The 19,093-nt window shown below is 35.4% G+C and overlaps 1 protein-coding gene across 1 annotated transcript; it reads right to left on the reverse strand.

The window, feature by feature from the left end:
- Positions 1–4,428: 4,428 nt before the first annotated feature.
- On the reverse strand, positions 4,429–16,462 carry LOC142348183 (uncharacterized). Its single transcript, XM_075399426.1, has 8 exons — positions 12,692–16,462; positions 10,834–10,909; positions 9,774–10,003; positions 9,366–9,595; positions 8,870–9,047; positions 7,834–7,981; positions 6,511–6,578; positions 4,429–6,142 (listed from the first exon to the last, which is right to left on the reverse strand). Exons 1-8 carry the CDS (start codon positions 14,091–14,093, stop codon positions 5,934–5,936), a joined length of 2,541 nt encoding a protein of 846 aa, XP_075255541.1. The 5' UTR covers positions 14,094–16,462; the 3' UTR covers positions 4,429–5,933.
- Between the last annotated feature and the right edge of the window lie 2,631 nt (positions 16,463–19,093).

The following is a 19,093-nucleotide window of genomic DNA, read 5'->3' on the forward strand; positions in this document are numbered from 1 at the left end:
AAGTGAAAATAGCAGCCTTTTATCTCACTTGCCGGATATTGTTCTGAGAAGATATTGATTGCCGCTTTTTCAAAATCCAGGAGAATTTTTTCCGGCCATACTCCACCAGTAAGTTGATTCAAGCCGACAAGAAGCTTCCGATAGGAGTTCTCTCTCTTGTTGCTAAGTAGAGCATAAATACAAGGTGGATAAAATCCTCCAATCTGAATATGAATGGTGTATAATTGGTAAAACTGAATTGGAGATACTTTGAAAGTTCCGTCACAGAGCCAAAGCGCTTTGTTTGTTTTCAAGGATTCTAGATTTTCTTGTGTTCCAAAAATCAGCATTCTCTCGTTGTCAGTTGTTCCCGTGTCGTAAAGGCAGAATTCTTTAAACTTGGCGGGCACTTCGAAATGTCTGTCTGTAATTGGCGGCTCCTGTAAGTTCTCGGATGCTTTTTGGCGGTTTAGTGTCCGATTTATTGCAGATCTGGTTGGCAAAGACAGCTGCGTTGCGATATCGGACCCGATTGGTAACAGACTGCTGGCAATTATCATGTTATTTACTGGGTTCTGTTCCGTTCTCGCTGTCTCCTTCATTTGACCAATAATCTGTTTCACTTGTACATGTCCCGGAACAATTTCGTGGTTGTGCTCGTTTTTCTTGGATATTAATTGTTTTCCAGTTGTAATGGCCGTAACTTTACATTTATAAGAGCTCCATTTTGAGCATTTCCAAAGCGTAGTAGTTTTTGTTTCTAACTTCTTTTGAAACTCATGTCCATCAAGGATTAAAGTTAATCGGTTCTGCTGGGACGTACCCCAACTTATTTCGCTCATGTTTAGCGTCTATATTTGGCCAAGTTTAATGACTAGAATAACGAGTCAAGTTTCTTTGAACAATTCAGTTTCTGTGATAATTTTGCGTCTTGTTTACTTAAATTGCGTCTAATTTGTTAATTTGAACTTAATGGTAGACTGGTACTCTAATTGTGGGATTATACCTTAATTTCAGGATTATAACTATTAAATTATCAATAGGGTAGTTAGGCATTGGGTATAATTTAATTGGGTATACTGGCATTGGGTAATTTGGCATTGGGTATTTTGGTATTGGGTATTTTGGCACATTGGGTATTTTGGAATTGGGTATTATGGCATTGGGTATTATGGTATTGGGTATATTGTCCTGACACCATTATCTCCTTTTACAGGATAATGAGTTCTCTAATTTCACCATTTTAAAAAACGCATTTCTGTAGATTGCTATCATTTCACATCTGACCAAAATTCACAAAAAGCTAATATTTATTATTTCATTTCATCTTCCCAATTTAGGTTGCTCACAATTCTTCTTAAGGTACTGTCAACTCAGAAATATTGGAGTTGCGTTGCAAATTTTTAATAAACTGAAATTGATTGATTCGCTAAGCGAATAACAAAATTGTTTTATTATTAACAAACAGTATCGCAATCTTACAGAAGTTTTAGCAATTGAAACAAATTGTGTTTTTCACAAAAAACGGAAGCAGCGTCTTGAAGCAAGAACGGTAGCATTTTGTTCCAGCGTTTTTCAAAGATTCTCTACTAAACAAAGTAAAGAAACGCTAAAACTTCTACAATACTTTTTAAAAAATTAACCAGAAATTGTACAGACGCTGCTTCTCAATTGTCGTCTCGAAAAAAAACACAAAATTTTTCTTACTTGCCTAAGAATTCATTCAATTTTTTAAAGATTTTTTAAGCCTGTGCAGAATTGTCCAGAAAATTCAAAGACACAGCTTCCCAAACGTCATAAAGAAAAACAAGAAATGATATCACGTGCTCAAGCTTTCAAAAGCCCAGCACCTTACAGAAATATATTAAACAACAGAAATACAAAAAAGCAACAATAGGAAAAGATTTAAAGTACGAAAAACGTAAATAATGGAAACTTGTGTTATTTCTTGACAGAAAACTAAAGCTTGAACAAGAAAAACTACAGCAAGAAAAAAAATAAGAACAATAACGCAAAAACATAAAAAAACAGATGAAACACTGTTAAAAAATTCCAACCTCTCACCCGTCGTTTGAGCGCGAATTGCTCTCAAACGACGGGTGAGCGATTGGTTTTGTCAATAGTTAGCCACGGTTTGGTGAGGCTAGCTTTAGATTAAAAGAAAGGGCGTAGGGTGATGGCAGCGGGGGTGCAAAATTGGATTGGGGGGACTGATGTAAGGGCAGTGAGTGGGTGGAGAAATGAATCAAGTTTTATAATCAAGTTTTAAAAATAAGTCTTCAAAACAGTTACTGTTAATTGGATAACTGAAGACTAATGGGCTGAACGGCTCTGAGATAAATTAATGCAAACTTGGCGCTACCTCTTTATCCCGTTTCTCAAAACGAAAGTTAAAAGGGTCAGACGAAATTTCGGCCAAGCGAAAAACTGCAGAAAAGAGACAAACAGGATCTATATATTTGCTACAAATTGCCTTTGGAAGCAATTAACAATGGTTTCCTGAAAAGTGCCTGTTGAGTCATTTATGATAAAAACTTTTCTACTATAACTCAAGGTTGATGAGGATCATAGAAGACATTATGCCACAAAAAAGCAGCTGAAGTGCGGCATCAACAATGATATAAGTAAATATTTATATATATATATATATATATATACATATATATATATATATATATATATATATATATATATATATACATATATATATATATATATATATATATATCCTTCTATCTTTATATTATATATATATATAAATTTGTATAAATATATATATATATATATATATATAAATATATATATATATATATATATACATATATGACATATATATATATATATATATATATATATATATATATATTACACACACAGATATATATATATATATATATATATATATATATATATATGTATATTTATATATATATATATATATATATATATATATATATATATGTGTATATATATATATATATATATATATATATATATATATATATATAAACGTTAACGAGAAAGAGAAGGAATGAAACCCTAACCGACAGAGAGAGAAATAGAGATAGGAATATTTAGCATGATGGGATTCGACTCTGCAACTTCTAGTTTTCTAGCCTTGTTAGTAAATAAATCATATAGAAAGAAAACTGAAAAAGGCAAAATTAAAAAGTTTCCAAATTCTCAGTCAAAAAAACTCAAAACCATTTTTTGTCTAGAAGTTCTTTTAAGTAATTCATCGGCGAGACTTAAAAATTTCGTTGGCCAGTAGTTGTTGTTAAACTCAGAAAACGACAAAAATTTTCAAAAACTGATATTACAATGTTGCAAACCATACCGTTACATCAAGAAACTATGCAGTAACCATTTTAGCGAATACTAGAGGTTTCTTGGCTCTTGAAGCTTAATAAACCTAATTTTTCCCCAATTTGTGACTTTAAAAATTTGAAAAACTATTCCATTGTCAATAGAAATTTTTGAGCAGTTTGTTATCAAACTCCTCAGGACGTTTTCTGGCCCCTGGCTCCGGAAAGACTTGAATAAGGGGGAAAAATCAATAAATATTTGAAAAAAGGCACGTTTTGTCAAAAAAATGTTAAAAATTATGTTAAAATGTTGAACCCATTCCACTACCACTAGAAACAATGCACTAACCTATTATAAAAGCCCTGTGGAGGTTTCTTGACACCTAGGGCTTTTATCAAACCTCAGTAACTTAATATCAAACGCTTAAGGACGTTTCCCCGCCCCTGCGTCTGGAAAGACCTGAATAAGGGAAAATAAATGTCAAAAAAATTGAAAATTGCAAGTTTAGTAAAAAAAAATGCTAAAACTCGTAATATTAAAATGTTGCAACCATTCCATTACCGCTAGAAACTATGCAGTAAACTATTATTAAATCCTGGAGGTTCCTTGACACTTAGGGCTAATAGAAATCAAAAATATCAAAATTTTCCATAAAGCTTGAAAAAAATTGCAAAATCGTACAAATTTGCGTTTTTAACGAGCGTTTGTTTGTCAGTAATTAGAAACGGGGAGTGCAACGAGGGCTGTTGTGGTTTGGGGGTGGGCACCAGTGGGGAAGGGTGCGGGTAAGTGCGAGGGGGTCAGCAGTGGAGGTGTCTTCAACCTCTATGAACCGCCCTTCACACCATAAGTATAATTGATTTAGGAAACAGTGAATGTAAATCTTTGCAGATAACTTCCTTTTGAGCCAAACCATGCTCATGTCAGAATGAGACTTTTCACAGCGGTCTTCAGCATATAACGGGCTTTCTTAATTTACTCTTGAATTTAATTTAGCCGTTACCAAATATTACTTTTGTTACAGCTGATCGCTCTTTTTCTCAGAAACTCCATTGGATCACTGCAGTAATCTTTTACAGCACGGAACCTTTAGTTCACTACTGCTATGCTTTGAATTTTTAGTCCTCCTCAGATAAAAGACAATTTGAGATTAACGGACAAGTAAATTAACCTCCTAAAGTGTTTTTATGAAAAAAGACGTATGCATGTAAAGGTATATATAATATACACAAGTCACCCCTAATACTCACCAACACATGAACATAAACCCTCTTGACAAAAATAGGCGATATAGTAAAAATTTGGATCTGTTCACGCTGAAACTTCATTATTTCATTTAGAGCATTTTTAGTTCCTTTTAACAAACCTGAAAACGTTAAATCACATTTGTGCCTCAAACCATGAACAGATTACCAACTAAAAACTTCCAATTATACAAAATGTGAGATTTTTCGTCGGACTTCACTTCACATATAGCACAAAACATCATACCTTGTTTCAAAATTCTAATTAGGGGAGGGGTCAAAATATCCGCCTTAGTAATAGTTTAACTATTCGTCACATTAACTTCATTAATATACGCATATAGCATGAAAAGTCGAGCAACCCGCGCCCTATAATTTGCACATGGAGCTGAAAAAAAAACTAGTACAAAAATATAGCATCTTAGATTAATAAACACAAAAGCAATAAACATACCGTACAATACACACTGTCAAAAAGTATTGGGGTGGGGCGTTTACAATGAGGATAGCTTACAACACTAAACATGTTTTCAACGTAGGAATATTGTCGCGTTAAATTCCACAATTATTTCTGCAAATTGAAAAATTTCGATTTCCACAATACTAAAATTGTACCAACTCAGAATGCTTTTCTTTTACAACAGTTAGCTACTATTTATAACCGAATTGACCTAAAAAAAACTCAATTTAAGCAAACAACGGTTATTTCAGTTCCCATTATAAAGATGTCAACACTTAACGCGATTTTAAGATGACTGCGCTTTCAATATATAGACAAACTCTAATAGAAAAAATAGTATTTAACACTTCACTTTCAGCAGAGGCAAACAAATATAACAAAAAGGAAAAGAAAATTTCCTTCAAGAAATATACCCCTCCTTTGTAAAATCGATAAACATCAATATCAAACAAACGCATGAAAACAGACTGCGGGAAATAAACAAAAACATCATATTTTAGATCAGCTTAATCAAGTTAAGGTTAAATAATCAGCAAAACGCACACATACACTCACTGTGAACTTTTTGTAAATAATGTTATATATCAACATCTGTAGCAGTAGTATTTAAGTCAACACCAATTAACATGATATAAACTTTTTGAAAGCACGTAAGAATAAGCATTCATGAAATATATAAGATAAAGAGAGAACAAAAACAAAGTTTTGTAGTTTTAAAGTGAAAAAGTTTCATTCTGACTGGACTTTATGACGTCATCGTTTCAAACACATTCTCGTTCACACATCCTTGTTAAAGGTCAGAGTTCGTTCGCACGTTTCCCTACGCTGTCAATTTTTACTGCGTGTTTTACTGTAGTTTGTTCACTTTCGGTCACGTTACCATGACGTAACTTATGAATGACGTAACATTGCAGCATCATTACGTAATACTCATCAAACAAGATTTAAACAGGGGCAATTTCGAGTCGTACCGCGTAGCCGTGGTCTATCAGAAGTTGAGCGACACTCTCAAATTTTCCGTCTCGTCTTACAATGAGGTCAACAAGGGGCATGTCACTCATGTTCCAGCCTTTTAGGAATGCCTGTGGGGTACCACTCTGGGCAATGAGCTCTTCCAGGAACTTGGTCGCCTCTGGACTAAAGTCTGGCTCATCTGAAACAAAAAGAATTTTCGGTCAGATTTTATCATTAAATGAAGTTTCGGTCCGGTTTCACCAAACGAGTGCTTTAGAAAACTTGAAGCCAATTTACTCTAATCAAATACTGACAGAAATCTTTTACCCAACGGTATTCGTTACTTCATTTTAAGCTGTTTAATATTTTTGATTGCTAAATTAAGATTTAGGTTTAAGTAATGGAGTAAGAAAAAGTATGCAGTATTAAAAGAAAGAAAACCTTCATTCGTATGAACGTTTATCCCCTCTATTGAATGGTTTATATAAAAGCAACTAACAGCTTATTTAAAAGTTATTTTGCTCATTAAAAAAAGGTTTGTGAAAACAGAAAAGTTCAATGACTCACCATTTGCAGGGGTGACCTCTGAGAGGAACACTTCAGTAGCTTGGAAGGGCAGACTGAGAAAGTCAGTTCTGAAACACAAAACACAACATGAAGAGAATGCATGACAATTACAATGGAATCACGGTAGAAAACAATCAAACATACCCGGCAGATTGCCGGAAAATAGCCGCCATTGATTCCAATAAGCATGATTTGGATTGAAAGAATAGAAGATACTGAAAAAAAAAGATTTTTGTACAAAAACATTTTTTAAGTCCGATATATTTTGATGGCATTTCGTAGTTGAACATAACGTACTTCTGTTTCTTAGAGAGAGGCTACAGGGGCTACTATCAACACCAATAAGCATTAGAGGTGGTAACTAAGACTTATAGGAACGACGTTCAAATAGCGGGCATCTAAAATTGGGTTTATCACGTTTCTATTTCTGACTTCAATTTTTTATACCGACTCTGTTCATTTTGAATTGCTTTGCTTAGCAACTGATGTTCAAATTCACTTTTAGCAGAATGAGAGAAGAGAGAAACTAGCCTAGAGAAGTCAAAAAGATTTCACGCAAAATGTCGAAAAAGCGGCAAAATGGTAAAGCGAAAAAAAGTTTGACGAAGTAAAAAAAAAACATAGCAGGACAAGTCCTGACGTACAATTCAAAGAATTTTCATTGACTTAACAGAAAACTAGACCTAGAACGGACCATTAATGGATTGGGAAAACCATTTAGAAAAAAATCCGCTCCAAAAAAATTGAAAAAACAGTAAAAATCAAAATGAAATTGCCGCATGTGAACAAAAAACCACTAGAGAGAAAGCGAATTTTTGTTCAAACACCGTTTTCTCACTCTACTTTAAATTTAGAGCGAAAAAATTTCACGCCACAAAACCACTCGCTTTTTCGCTCCACTTCCTGTTTCGGCGTGACCAAAATCACTACTCCAATTTGACTTCAGAAATCATGAAAATGTGTGAACAGATCTTAAAAAAAAAGACAGCGCCCCAATACAATTCAAATTCTTTGAATTGTAAAAAAATACGAGCGCAATAATAGCCGGCTGAGAAGATGAGGGCGGCTATTAATAACTGATGCTTTTTGCATCTTTTGCACCTTCGTTATGGTTTATCTGAATTGTACTAGTTAAATTCCCACTTCGTTCTGTGAAATAACTATTCGCACAAAATCAGAAATCAGTTTGATCACACAGGCTAAAACCAAAATTCTGTTCACGGTGTTTGCTAATAGGGCGGAAACAGATGCGAATAAAGAGCAGACTTATCACGTTATGAGTCACGTGATGAGTGTGCATTAAAAAGAATGAAGAGATTGTACCTTATTTGTTTGACACTGTGTCGTGGCATCTCCCTGTATCCTCCCATGTCTAAGAATCGGACAGTGATGACATTCTCGTCGTCTGTCACTCCCACTACCTGACTTCTACACCACTTACCATCCAAGTATGCAGCTGAGATTGTACCCACTAAAACATACGCACTCATGTACCTACTAATTAAAACCAATAATTGTTCCTATTCAGTGGTACGGCTAACGAACGCTTGAATGGGCAACCGGCTGTACACAGCTTATTATATCATTATAACTGAAATTTGACATATGGTTACAATGAGATAAACTTTTTTGTACTCGAGTTTAAAACAAGCACCGGCAACAGTCAAAACAGAAAATTACAAATCCTATTTTAACACAATCTAAAAAAAGAAACCAACTATTGTCGGCTAAACTCTGATGCATGTGTTTGAGCTTCTGGTCAAGGGGCCAAAAAGGAGGTTCACCCTTAAAATGAAAAACCCTTTACATCATGAAATAAATTCCTCGTCTAGAATGCAAACACATCTACGCAAAAAAAAAGATCGAAAGCAAAGCAAGCTACCCAATCCAAAGCTGCACGAATTCCAGTTTTTCAAAAAGCGCTATCATTGTTAATAATTTTTTGTCATTTAGTAACTTTCTTAACTCATATGCTTGTATATGATTAGTTACGATCACTAATCAAAATGGAGGTCCAATGTAAAGACAATTAAGTTTGCAAAAGACAGAATGGATGTAGAAAAGCACAGATAGGTACCGTAGCCGTCATTTCCACTTCCAGTCCACGACGCTAACACAATTTTATCTCAATTTATTATGTTTTCAAACGTACCTTTCGATGACTCAATAATTAACTCTATTAGTCCTTTCATTTTTTTTCAAAAATAATCAAAAATCATTAAATCATACTTTTTTCTCAAAGACATAAGACATTAAGGGAAAATCAAAAGTACTTCAAAATCAAAGGTTCTCCATGAGCGAGAAAATCTTGAATGGGCAAATTGTGACACCATTTAGCGACAAAGTATGTAACACTCACGGGCAATGGGATAGGGAAGCTCGGGCACCGAGGGTTTACTGTAACAGTCCCTCATGCAGTCGTGCAATCGGTCCAGGTTGAAGAAAGAGTTGTGGGTCGGCTGTTGGAGAAAGAAGTGACCAGCAGTCTTTATGCTGCACACGATCACGTCGAAGTAGGCCGACTGGGGCAGTTGCAACTGAAAATCAAGCTCATGTTTAACCTGATGAATCACCGGAACCGGCGAAACCATCCAGGAAGCATCAAAAGCTTGTTCGATCATCTGCATTTCATCATAAGGCGGGTACCAACATGCAGTCACGAAATCCTCAGAACCCCCTGAATTATGTAGACCTCTTAGAACGGATTCCAACATCTCAAAACCCTGTTGACCTTCCTGGTTTGCGGACTCCATCAATTCTGAGGAACCTATCATTCTGGGGGTTACAAGGATTCCGGTTGTCGGGGTGATACTAGCACCAGTGCTCAATGTCTCAGGGGGGCTAGGCCTACTTACGTAGGTGTTTGCCGCCGGGAGAATCTGAGTCGGGGGTGCAGTTGCTGCAGCAGCAGCTGGAGTTGACGTAGCCACAGCCGCTGCGGCAAGGGACATCTGGGGTGCCATCGGGTATCCTAGGAACCCTGCCAGACCCTCCATCGTGTAGTAAAGTCCCGTTTCAAACTCAATATCTTTGCGGAACTTTTTCTCCAACAGTCGGTGACACACTTTAATCTGTTCCAGAGTTCCTGCAAAAATTTTTTTAATTTAAAACATAAATAATTCTACTCTTGATGTTGAACTAATCCATCCACATTGCCTACTTACCCAAATTCTTACCACTCCGTTTCTGTTAACACTGTCCATTCACATTAAAGTTCCTTAAGTTTGAGAAAATCAAACAACAGCATTCAGTTTAAAACTCACCCCTCACGACCAAAAGTTGCTTCCTCCTCGAGTTCTCGATATCCTTGATTATCACTTTACATCCAGTCTTGTCTCGCAGTTCTTTTACATTTCGCCCAGCTTTTCCGATGATTTTTCCACCCACGTGAGTTGGAATCTCAACTTCCCAGGACAGAAACTCTTCCAGAGGCGGGTTGAAGTATTCCGGAGAGCCCGAACTTCGCATCATCCCACTGTCCGTAGAGGTCTCGCTAAATACAGATCCTCTGTAATTACGAAAGAATAAATTCATAATTGCCAAAAAATACTTCCAGTTCAGGTGAACTTCAACTTGTTTCTGTATTATTCAAGTTCTATTTAGGGCATAAGTTCGTAAAGTTGCTTCCGGGTAAATCCTTGGAATAAATTCTGACCCATTTTTGAAATGCGTTCCTTTACAAGAGCTGGCAGCTTGATAAAAAATAGGACAGTAAACCGAATCCAAAACTGATATCACGCCAAAGCTCAGGTGTCCAATTTCATCGTGAAAACAAATTAATCCAATTTTCCAGCGCCCGGTTGCGTTAGGGTAAAAGGGGTTCGTATAAAATTTATAGAAACGAGTAGAATTTAAAGGTCTGGCGGTTGAAAACAGCTAAGCTTAACGACTACATCCTAAACTGCAAACATAATAGCGATCAGAATTCGTTTTTTTTCTTAACTGGTAAGAGAAAATGGAAAATATACAATAGTGGCACCGTAATAGGTAGTGCGAGTGCTTCTTAGGGCACAAAAATACATTATATATTAAGAGCGCAGTATACCGTAACCGTTGACTGATTATAATGGCGTTATATTTTATCAACGCAGGGAAAAGGAAGCTAAATTTTGTGTAGCTTGTGCTGTAAGACACTACGGGCAATAGTAACAACCGAATCTGCAGAGCAAGGCTACAAAACGGCTCCTTATAGAATGGTTCAAATAGCAAAAGCTACATCACCAGGAATTGTGGGTATGGTAAGAAAAATAAGGGGGTGGGTAGAAAAAAGGGGCGAAAGCATAAGCAAATAGAATGTGAATAGTACAATGGCATTCCTCTTACCTTGGAGATGGTATTCCATTGTGAAGGTAGGTGATAGACGTTAAGCTGCTTTCCCCGCAAGAAATTACTGCACTGTCTAAATAAGGAAAAACGGCACAGTTATAACACGGACAAAATCGATACATTATGAACCAGAACAAAGCGAAAATTTATAACTTGTGAAAGCGCGTTTGTGATTCTATTTTTTGCCCAAAAGCGGTTGCAAAGGTGGATGCAGAGGTGGAATTTGATTCCGATAATTGCCGATAATCAAGGAACTAAGCTCCGTTGACTTATTTTGAAAATCTTGACTATTCTTAGCGCAAAAACTATTTCAAAAAAACGGTTTCGTTCAACGAAACAGAAAAGCAACAATGAAAGAAGAAACAAGTCAACATGTTTATGAACAGCTGAGATTGTTTCGCAAATGTTCACTTTCAGATTCGACTCAAACTCAAAACGATTGCGCTTTTGACCGCCTGATTAAAACAACGACCCCAATGAAAATGATAATCGCAGAGACTGCAGGGAACATCATCGCCCAATAAGTGCTAATTCTCAGAACAATTCATGAAATTCCATTCAACGCAGAATAGCTATTAAAACTCTTCGAAACTCTCAGATTCTAGTGGGAAAGTATAATCACTTTGGAAATGTTCTTCTACAAACTAACTAGAAATAAACAACGAAGAATCCCTATATTATACATCATGAATGCATTAATTACATTGGCGTATTGTATTAACTTAATTATGCAGCCGATTATGCTTGATGCTACCCCAAAAGAAATTAATTATTTTTAAAATCTAAAAATGATTTCAAAATCATCAACTAATTTCAAAAGGTTTGGCGTGCAGCGCATGACTTTTCTAAGCAGAGATCACTTCTCCAAATTGAAAATTTTTGAAATGGGAACAGTATTTTAACATTCGCTGAAAAAATCTTAAATAACCTTACATTTCGGAGCAAATTTTTATATAGTTGAAAAGCAAGAGGCTAGCAGCCAATTAAAAAAAAGTCCATAGTTAGCACACCATGGCGCTTTGTACGATAGAAACCCTACATCCAAAGCCCAAGGATCGAAAGCCCAAATCAGGATTTTCCAAATCCACCCTGCAAAAAAAACTTTATACGAGTGACTTAAAACTTTTTAAAATATCAAAACCTTCCTGGAGATAATGCACTGTAAACTCAGCTAAAGCAAGGGAAAATCTCTTGTTTCTATTTTTAATTTGTGGGGGGGGGGGGGGGGGTGGGTGGGGTGGATATGTTTTATATGTAGAACCATATATATGTTTTGTATTCTACCAAAAAAATGCACAAAACAAGGGAATACTATAATTGCCTCACACTTCGTCCGAGGGCACTTAAGCGCCATCAACGTGATACTAACAAACTGCCTACGTGACCATTAAATACTCTTATTTTTTCAAACTAAGGCATTTAAAAAATTAAAATAGCTTAGCCTTTTGCTTTTATGTTCCAAGCAATATTTCATTAATCGAAAGTCAACTTCTTGAATTTTGTTGATACACTCGAAGTCTACGTTTAATAAGCTTTTTGAGGTACAACTTATTTCCCCCAGAAAGCAACAGAAAGAATTCAATTTTGGCAAATTATGCAGATCATCTTCGCCAATCGAGAAGTAACGGAAATTTGAATTTGACCTCCAAACACAGATTTCGCAAATCAGTTGCAAAATCATTAATAAAAATACCAATTAAAAACAGCTGAATTGTTTTCAAGCATTTTGTAGAGTATACATAGAATTACGCTATCATTTATGCATAGAAAATATTAAAAAGCGAAAATAGGACAACGTTTCTGTATGTATATTTTCCCATTTCCAACTAATCGGAAGAAACCAAACTAAGCTTACCCGGATCGCTGTAATTCGTAGGACTGATTATCGAAATGACAGAAGGGTCGTTCAGGTAAATCTGATCAATCATAGCTCCCATTTGTTCAACTTGCTGTTCATACACACCGCCATTAGTCACACATTCATTTGCAACATAATCACCGTTTAACGTCCCTTTAGCCCCACTTGACGGTGCCGATTTTTTGGAACTTGATTTTCTGGATAGACTGGAATTCTGTTTAGCATCTGGGTCGTTTTCTTGATTTGAGGAGCAATCACTTACATTGTCGTTGTAGTGTGTACCGTTACAGGGCGATAAAATAGACTGATCTTGCTGGTTCTTTTTACTGTTTTCTTTCGGTGAGGAACTCTTACAGTTGGCACTTTTTGAGCTTGATTTCTGTCTGTTACTGTGTTTTGTATTGATGCTGTTATTTTGATTTTGTTCACTGTTGTTGTTGTTGTTTACTCTTTTTTCGTATTGCGAAGTGTGAAAAACTTGAGGTTGTTTTTGGGCAGACTGCGGTTTTGATTTTATTGCTGTTTGCGAAGTTTGAAAATTACCTTTTGGAGAAAATTTAGCCGAGTTTTTCTGTGTTAGCGGAGCTGTTTTTCTGCTGGAATCTAAACTGGTGTTGTTGCATTTCTGTGGTTTGTTTGGCGATGATTTGATTGGGCTTTTCGGGTTGACGTAATAAACCGAGTTCTCTGAAACTGGGCAAAAAGTCGTATCTTCCGAGTGTTCTTTCAAAGTCTCTTCGACAATCGAAGCCCAAGAAAGGTTACTTTCGTCTATAACACTTTGACTGCTTGGAGACGATTTTTGGGCTTCGTTTTCAGCTGAAACAATTTCCTGGGATTCGACCATAACTTCTGCAACTTTGGGCTGGTTTTCCACAATTTGTGGGGGAGCAGTTTGGACGACGTTTGTTTCGTCGCACATCTTCTCAATTTCAGACTCTGCGACAAAGTTGTCAAACTTCAAAGGCGTCGATTCAGAGATTCGATTAGCAAACGATGCGACAGTTAATTGCTCTTCTTGGACAAGGCTGTCTTCTTTATCACTAACAGCAGTAGTTATAAATGAATTATGACTACCAGCAGTATTATCACTAACCAAATTTGCCGGCAAATCACAACTTTCACTATTGTTTATGGAATTATTGACAATCAGGTTATCTTTTGTGATAACCAAAGATTCTTCACAATTTAGTTCCTCCTCTTTATTTTGCAAAATTGAATCGTTCTCAGCTTTGCAATTCTTATAATCAGCTTTGAATTGATCCGACTTTTGTGATAAATTCGAGTCAATTTGTTTTTGTTTTCGCTTCTTGTTCGAAACGATGTAGTAACAATAATACACAGCCGCTATTGTTGTAAGTCCACAAAATGCTAAAACTGATTGAAGTTTAATTTTCATAATACGAAATAGCGAAACATACGGAGTACTTTTAAATTTGAACTCGCGTTTATGTTTTCCCTGTAAACACAATTGAACGGAAAGTAAACTTTCGAAACGAAAAACAATGGATTAACAAATACAACACTTAATTTCACTGATAGTAAATTTCGAAACACCTTTGATCAAAATTATGTAATAACGTATTTGATCACCAACAAGTTATAAGCGCGCGATGTGAAGTTGATAAATTCGATCTGGTTATGTAATCTCAAACTACGATTGAGGTAGATCTCGACTTTGAGCAACTAAAATCAAACTGCAAGGTTTGAATGTTTGCAAAGTTAATAATTGAAAGTTTCAATGACGATTCAATTATTCGCAAACAGGTTGGCAGGCGAACAAGAACAAGCTCAAACAAATCGAAAAAATGACTGAACTATATTGAGTTAAATGCGATTCAATAAAATCGAGCTGTTCAATAAATTACTTTTGCAGCGCAGGTAAAGATAATATGTATGCCTTGATTTGCAGAGAAGTAAATATCGTCTGAATAATTAGTTTTGTTTAGTACTAACCAGACTTAACTACTCATTAAACTCGATGAGTAACAACTAGTTACGTAATTTCGGTCGTTACAGGTGTATAACTAAATGGACTCAAGTCAGGTAAATGTCGACACAAAACGCAAATTTGATTGAATTTCGATTTGAACAGACACAAAGTCGCACAATGGAACTCAAAAGTACTGACGTTTAATAATCAATTAAGTTCCTCGACACAAAAATCTTTACCGATTTCGGAAGAAACGATAAAAACCAAACTCAGAAAACAGAAAATTAAAGTTGCGCCAACTGAGAAATGGAACAAATCGTTAATTTGATTTATAACTTAAAGACGTTACACTAGTTAGAACAAAGACTTCAAAACCCGGTCTTGTTACTAGAATGTAAACAATAAATTAGAATGAAGTTGTAATGTAAATCAAAATAGTTTTCTCCAAAAGTGAGCTAACAGATCAATTTTATCTCACAAAATCAGACAATGGTTTTAAATAAAAACTCCTTATTGTTAGTAATTCTTCGATGGCAAAATGCAGTGTCGTTATTTCCCTACTTTTAAATGAAGGTCGCACACAATTTAAGAGAACCAAAGTATGTTATGAAATGTATGGTGTAACTCAATTCGGGGTAGTCAAAAGGCAAATTCGGTTCACAAACTTGAATGAACTGTGAATGAAAATTTTATGACGTAAAGTTTAATTCCTTCGGAACTTGAAAGGTATTGCAGCAAAAACGTACCCCTTTATTGCGATGTTACTACAGCAGTTATAAGCCGTCCTTTTATAACTTACCCAGTTATCAAAACTGTGTACTCGAAATACGTGTCAATATTGTAGTCAAAACACGTTTGGTGATACCGAAAGGTAGTATGAACAAAGAATTTTGGGCAAATACTTCGAATTGGGTTTTGCAGATCGCTTTATTCACTTCAGAGACGAGTAGTAAGTATTTATTTTGGAGTCGAATTATTGGGTAACAATTGAGATTGAATCACAATTTCAATAATGAACTGTTTATCTAAACAGCAAAGCGTGAGAATGACTAAACGATCGTAGCGTTCTGAAACTAAGAAGGGCAAGACTAAATTGAAAAGGGTAAAACTAAAACCAAGATTCTGCTAACTTCAATAACCAGAACTAATTAGTTGTTAACACCAACCAAATTGGCGACACCACTTAATAAGTTAAATAGCTTTAGTAGAACAGGGATTAAGTTGATAACAAGAAATGAGGATTAATGGTGTCTTTTTGTTCCAAATTCGATGTGATAATTTTAATCAATATCAAGAATTATCCGCGATTATTATTGATGCTCAATTTAATCTTAAGCAAACGAGATAATGCAGCCGGATATTGTTTGGTAATTATCTTGTCCTAATTTGGTAAAGATTAACTCGCTATGAAATCGTGTGATAATTCCTTTCAAAGGAAATTTAATTCCACGCTTCAATTGGATGTAAATTTTTCCGGAAACTAAAAAGCAGTAATAATCCAATATCTTGTTGAACAAAATGTTGGGCAAATTAAAGGTTCGAAGACATCAACAGAATAATTATCTGAGCGAAGGGAAAATAACCAAGTTCAAACTGACACAACCTAACTGCGCACGCGCAAAATTTATCCAATTTTTACTGGTAAAATAGAAAATTCAGTTCAAAATCTCACTGAAACCAAACTGACATCACATTAGAATATTCCAGAATATTTTCCACGGAATGTTCACGCCAAATTCGTAATCATCTGTTTGTTGTTCAGTAGTTGTCAATAATTGACATGAGAACTCATACACACATGCACAATGCACGCACTCAACACACTACAAATCACAATATCTGAAAAGGAGGAAACATCACGTAAATGCAGTTTTGCAGTAGGACAACTGAAGTTACCCCCCCCCCCCCCCCCCCCCCAATATGACCATCCATAATTGACTATATGAATCCAATATCATAGCATATTTAATTGAATCGATTAGCACTTGGCTTCATTTTGTTGAAGCTACAAAACCCGTTTTGACCAGTATGACAATGCGTACGGCTCTAATGAGCAGTTAACCAATCTCAAATCTCCCCCGCAAGGAGTCCATACCAGTAAGGCTTCATTAACAATTATCAAAGTACAAACGCGCATTCGTTTGTTAACATAAGCTAATGAAAAAAAAATAAAAAAATCATGGAGGACGATGATAATTGTTTGATCAGTTTTTCTTTACCTAAAATTGATGCAGTTCAATTTCAATGTCAAAATAAAAAAGAGGAAGGGTTGAATGAACAGATTCGTTTATTCTGACCATCTGAAAACAAACATACATTTGGAATACCAAAAACTTAATGCCGAAAAACCATGATGCAATTTTTGCCCTCGCGGAATCGAGTATATTTATTATAACAAAAAATTACAGAACAGCGTATCACAAATGAAAGCTTTCTATGGCTGAGAAATAAGTGTTGAAAAATTCGGCTAAATCACTGCTCAAGTCCAACACAGAGTGCCAAATCACAAAAATTTTTCATTTTTTGCCCGTTTTAGAAATTAATTAAAAATCAATTCTTATGAACTGTTTCACGAAAAAATGAAAAATATAAGCGTTTCCAATTTTGCTCACATAAGCATGGGAACCGATATGCCCATCGTTCAAAACTCAATTAATTCCATTGTACATTAAAAAATGCAAAGCTACAATATTTGCAAAAAATTTTCCCCACTCTGGAAATTTATTTCCTCAAACCCAATAAGCATTTTGCTTATCCCTCTGCAGAACCTAAGAAAACATTATGCCCAATGTTTAAATTTTGGCGTCATCGTTCCAAAGGTAAGATGCAAATTTTAGAATTTTTGCTCAAATTATTTGGCTTTCATTTTTTGCAGTTATAAAAATGCCTACTATTGTCCAAAAAGGGACTAATTTCAAAACTAGCTCTTCGCACCAATGCTATTTGACAAAATCCCGCTACCTTCGAACGGTGCAGGTACGTTTGGAAGCTACATTAAAAACTAAAGATTTTTTACTTGTTTTCTTACCAAGTATTGAATTGTGTTACCACAAATGCGTGACCTCATTGGCCCCAAAACTGAACGAAGAGCAATAGAATTTTGATGAGACTGTTAACAACTCGCCAATAAGAGCTTCTCTTCATTTCGTTTCCAAGTGATTGAAAATTTATCGAGGGCTCATTGACAGTTGCTTGCCAATTTTTATTTATTTTCTATTAGGTGTGCTCATCAGACTCGTAAACTTACCGTAGCCTATAAAACTACGATATGGCTCAGTTTTAAAACAGGTCAATTATAAACCTAAATAAATAAGTTACAAAAACAACCACTTGATGCTTCATTGACGATCATTAAGCACCGGAAGTTTCACTTAAATTAGATGACATCAAAAGGAAGTAGCGTATGAAGCTGACAGAGAAATATTTCTTCATCCCTCTGCCCCCATCCTATATGTTAAAGGTATATATTGAAACATGGTTCCGAATTACGATGCATCTATTTGCAAAATTTTTTGATTTCATTCCGATGAGAGTTATGGTAAAATTAGAAAGATTCGTTTCGTTACCGAAAGGTCAAGTTTGATAACGAAATAGCAGAAAAATGGTCCCATGTGAACTCAAATTTTAAAAACTACATCTCTTTGGAGGGAAGGCCGCATTTGATTTTACACCAGTAAAATTAAGAGTTGTAAGAGTAGTATGAAGTAATCAAGAAAAAAAGTGCCCTCTCGTTATCCAAGTCAACAGGTTGGCGTCCCGTTAGAATAATAGATTATGGCACAGTTGCATTTTAACGATATTTTTTTGGTAAATTGTTATATATGAATTGTCTACAAAATTACAAAGTTAGTTGAGTTGTCTTCAACAAGTTCAAACTTCAATAGTAGATTGTAGTTTTAATTTTTTTGAAGTTACAATCTTTTAAACCTGAAACTAATAGTGTCTGGGAGATTGTTAGCCAACAATTCCAGTAAGAAAAGCCAGACCTGCGTAACGCTCGAGTAACTGAGAATATGTGCGTTCCATCTAGCTTCTTGAGTAGCTGCTGCCTCTGCAAGAAAAGAACAAACTCAATCCAATAAGTGGAATAATAATTGATGCAACACTTTCAGCTAAAAATCGTCAAAACGCTGTTAAGAAATAAATGCAACGTTTCGACGAACTAGTAAAAACAAATTTTCTCTCAACGGTAAGCAAAACGAGCAAGCATCCATTAAGATCAGAAACAATACTTTACAGGTTACTTATAGGTAGAACCAGGGCTAACAAACAATACTCACCATTACAAGCTCGTTAAAATACCAGTTATAGGTCATTATCTTCTGCCACAGGAAAGACAAATACTCCATTTTCAACAGAAATTAGTCACAATCCCGTTAAGATCGAAAAGCTCAAAAACTCTGGGGGGAAAGAAAATTTAAACAACAGTATTTTAGCGATAGAGAAATGAGATTTGATAAACTACA

Source organism: Convolutriloba macropyga, chromosome 10 (assembly GCF_964194025.1).
Source record: "Convolutriloba macropyga chromosome 10, txConMacr16.3, whole genome shotgun sequence".
NCBI classification, from domain to species: domain Eukaryota; kingdom Metazoa; phylum Xenacoelomorpha; order Acoela; family Convolutidae; genus Convolutriloba; species Convolutriloba macropyga.

Excerpts from the sequence above, each read along its gene's own strand:
- LOC142348183 (XM_075399426.1), bottom strand. The coding sequence starts at position 14,093 with ATGAAAATTAAACTTCAATCAGTTTTAGCATTTTGTGGACTTACAACA. Across the intron at positions 9,596-9,773 it reads GCAACTTTTGGTCGTGAGGG|GAACTCTGGAACAGATTAAA; the intron begins GTGAGTTTTAAA and ends AAATTTTTGCAG. Across the intron at positions 6,579-7,833 it reads CACAGTGTCAAACAAATAAG|AACTGACTTTCTCAGTCTGC; the intron begins GTACAATCTCTT and ends TTTGTGTTTCAG.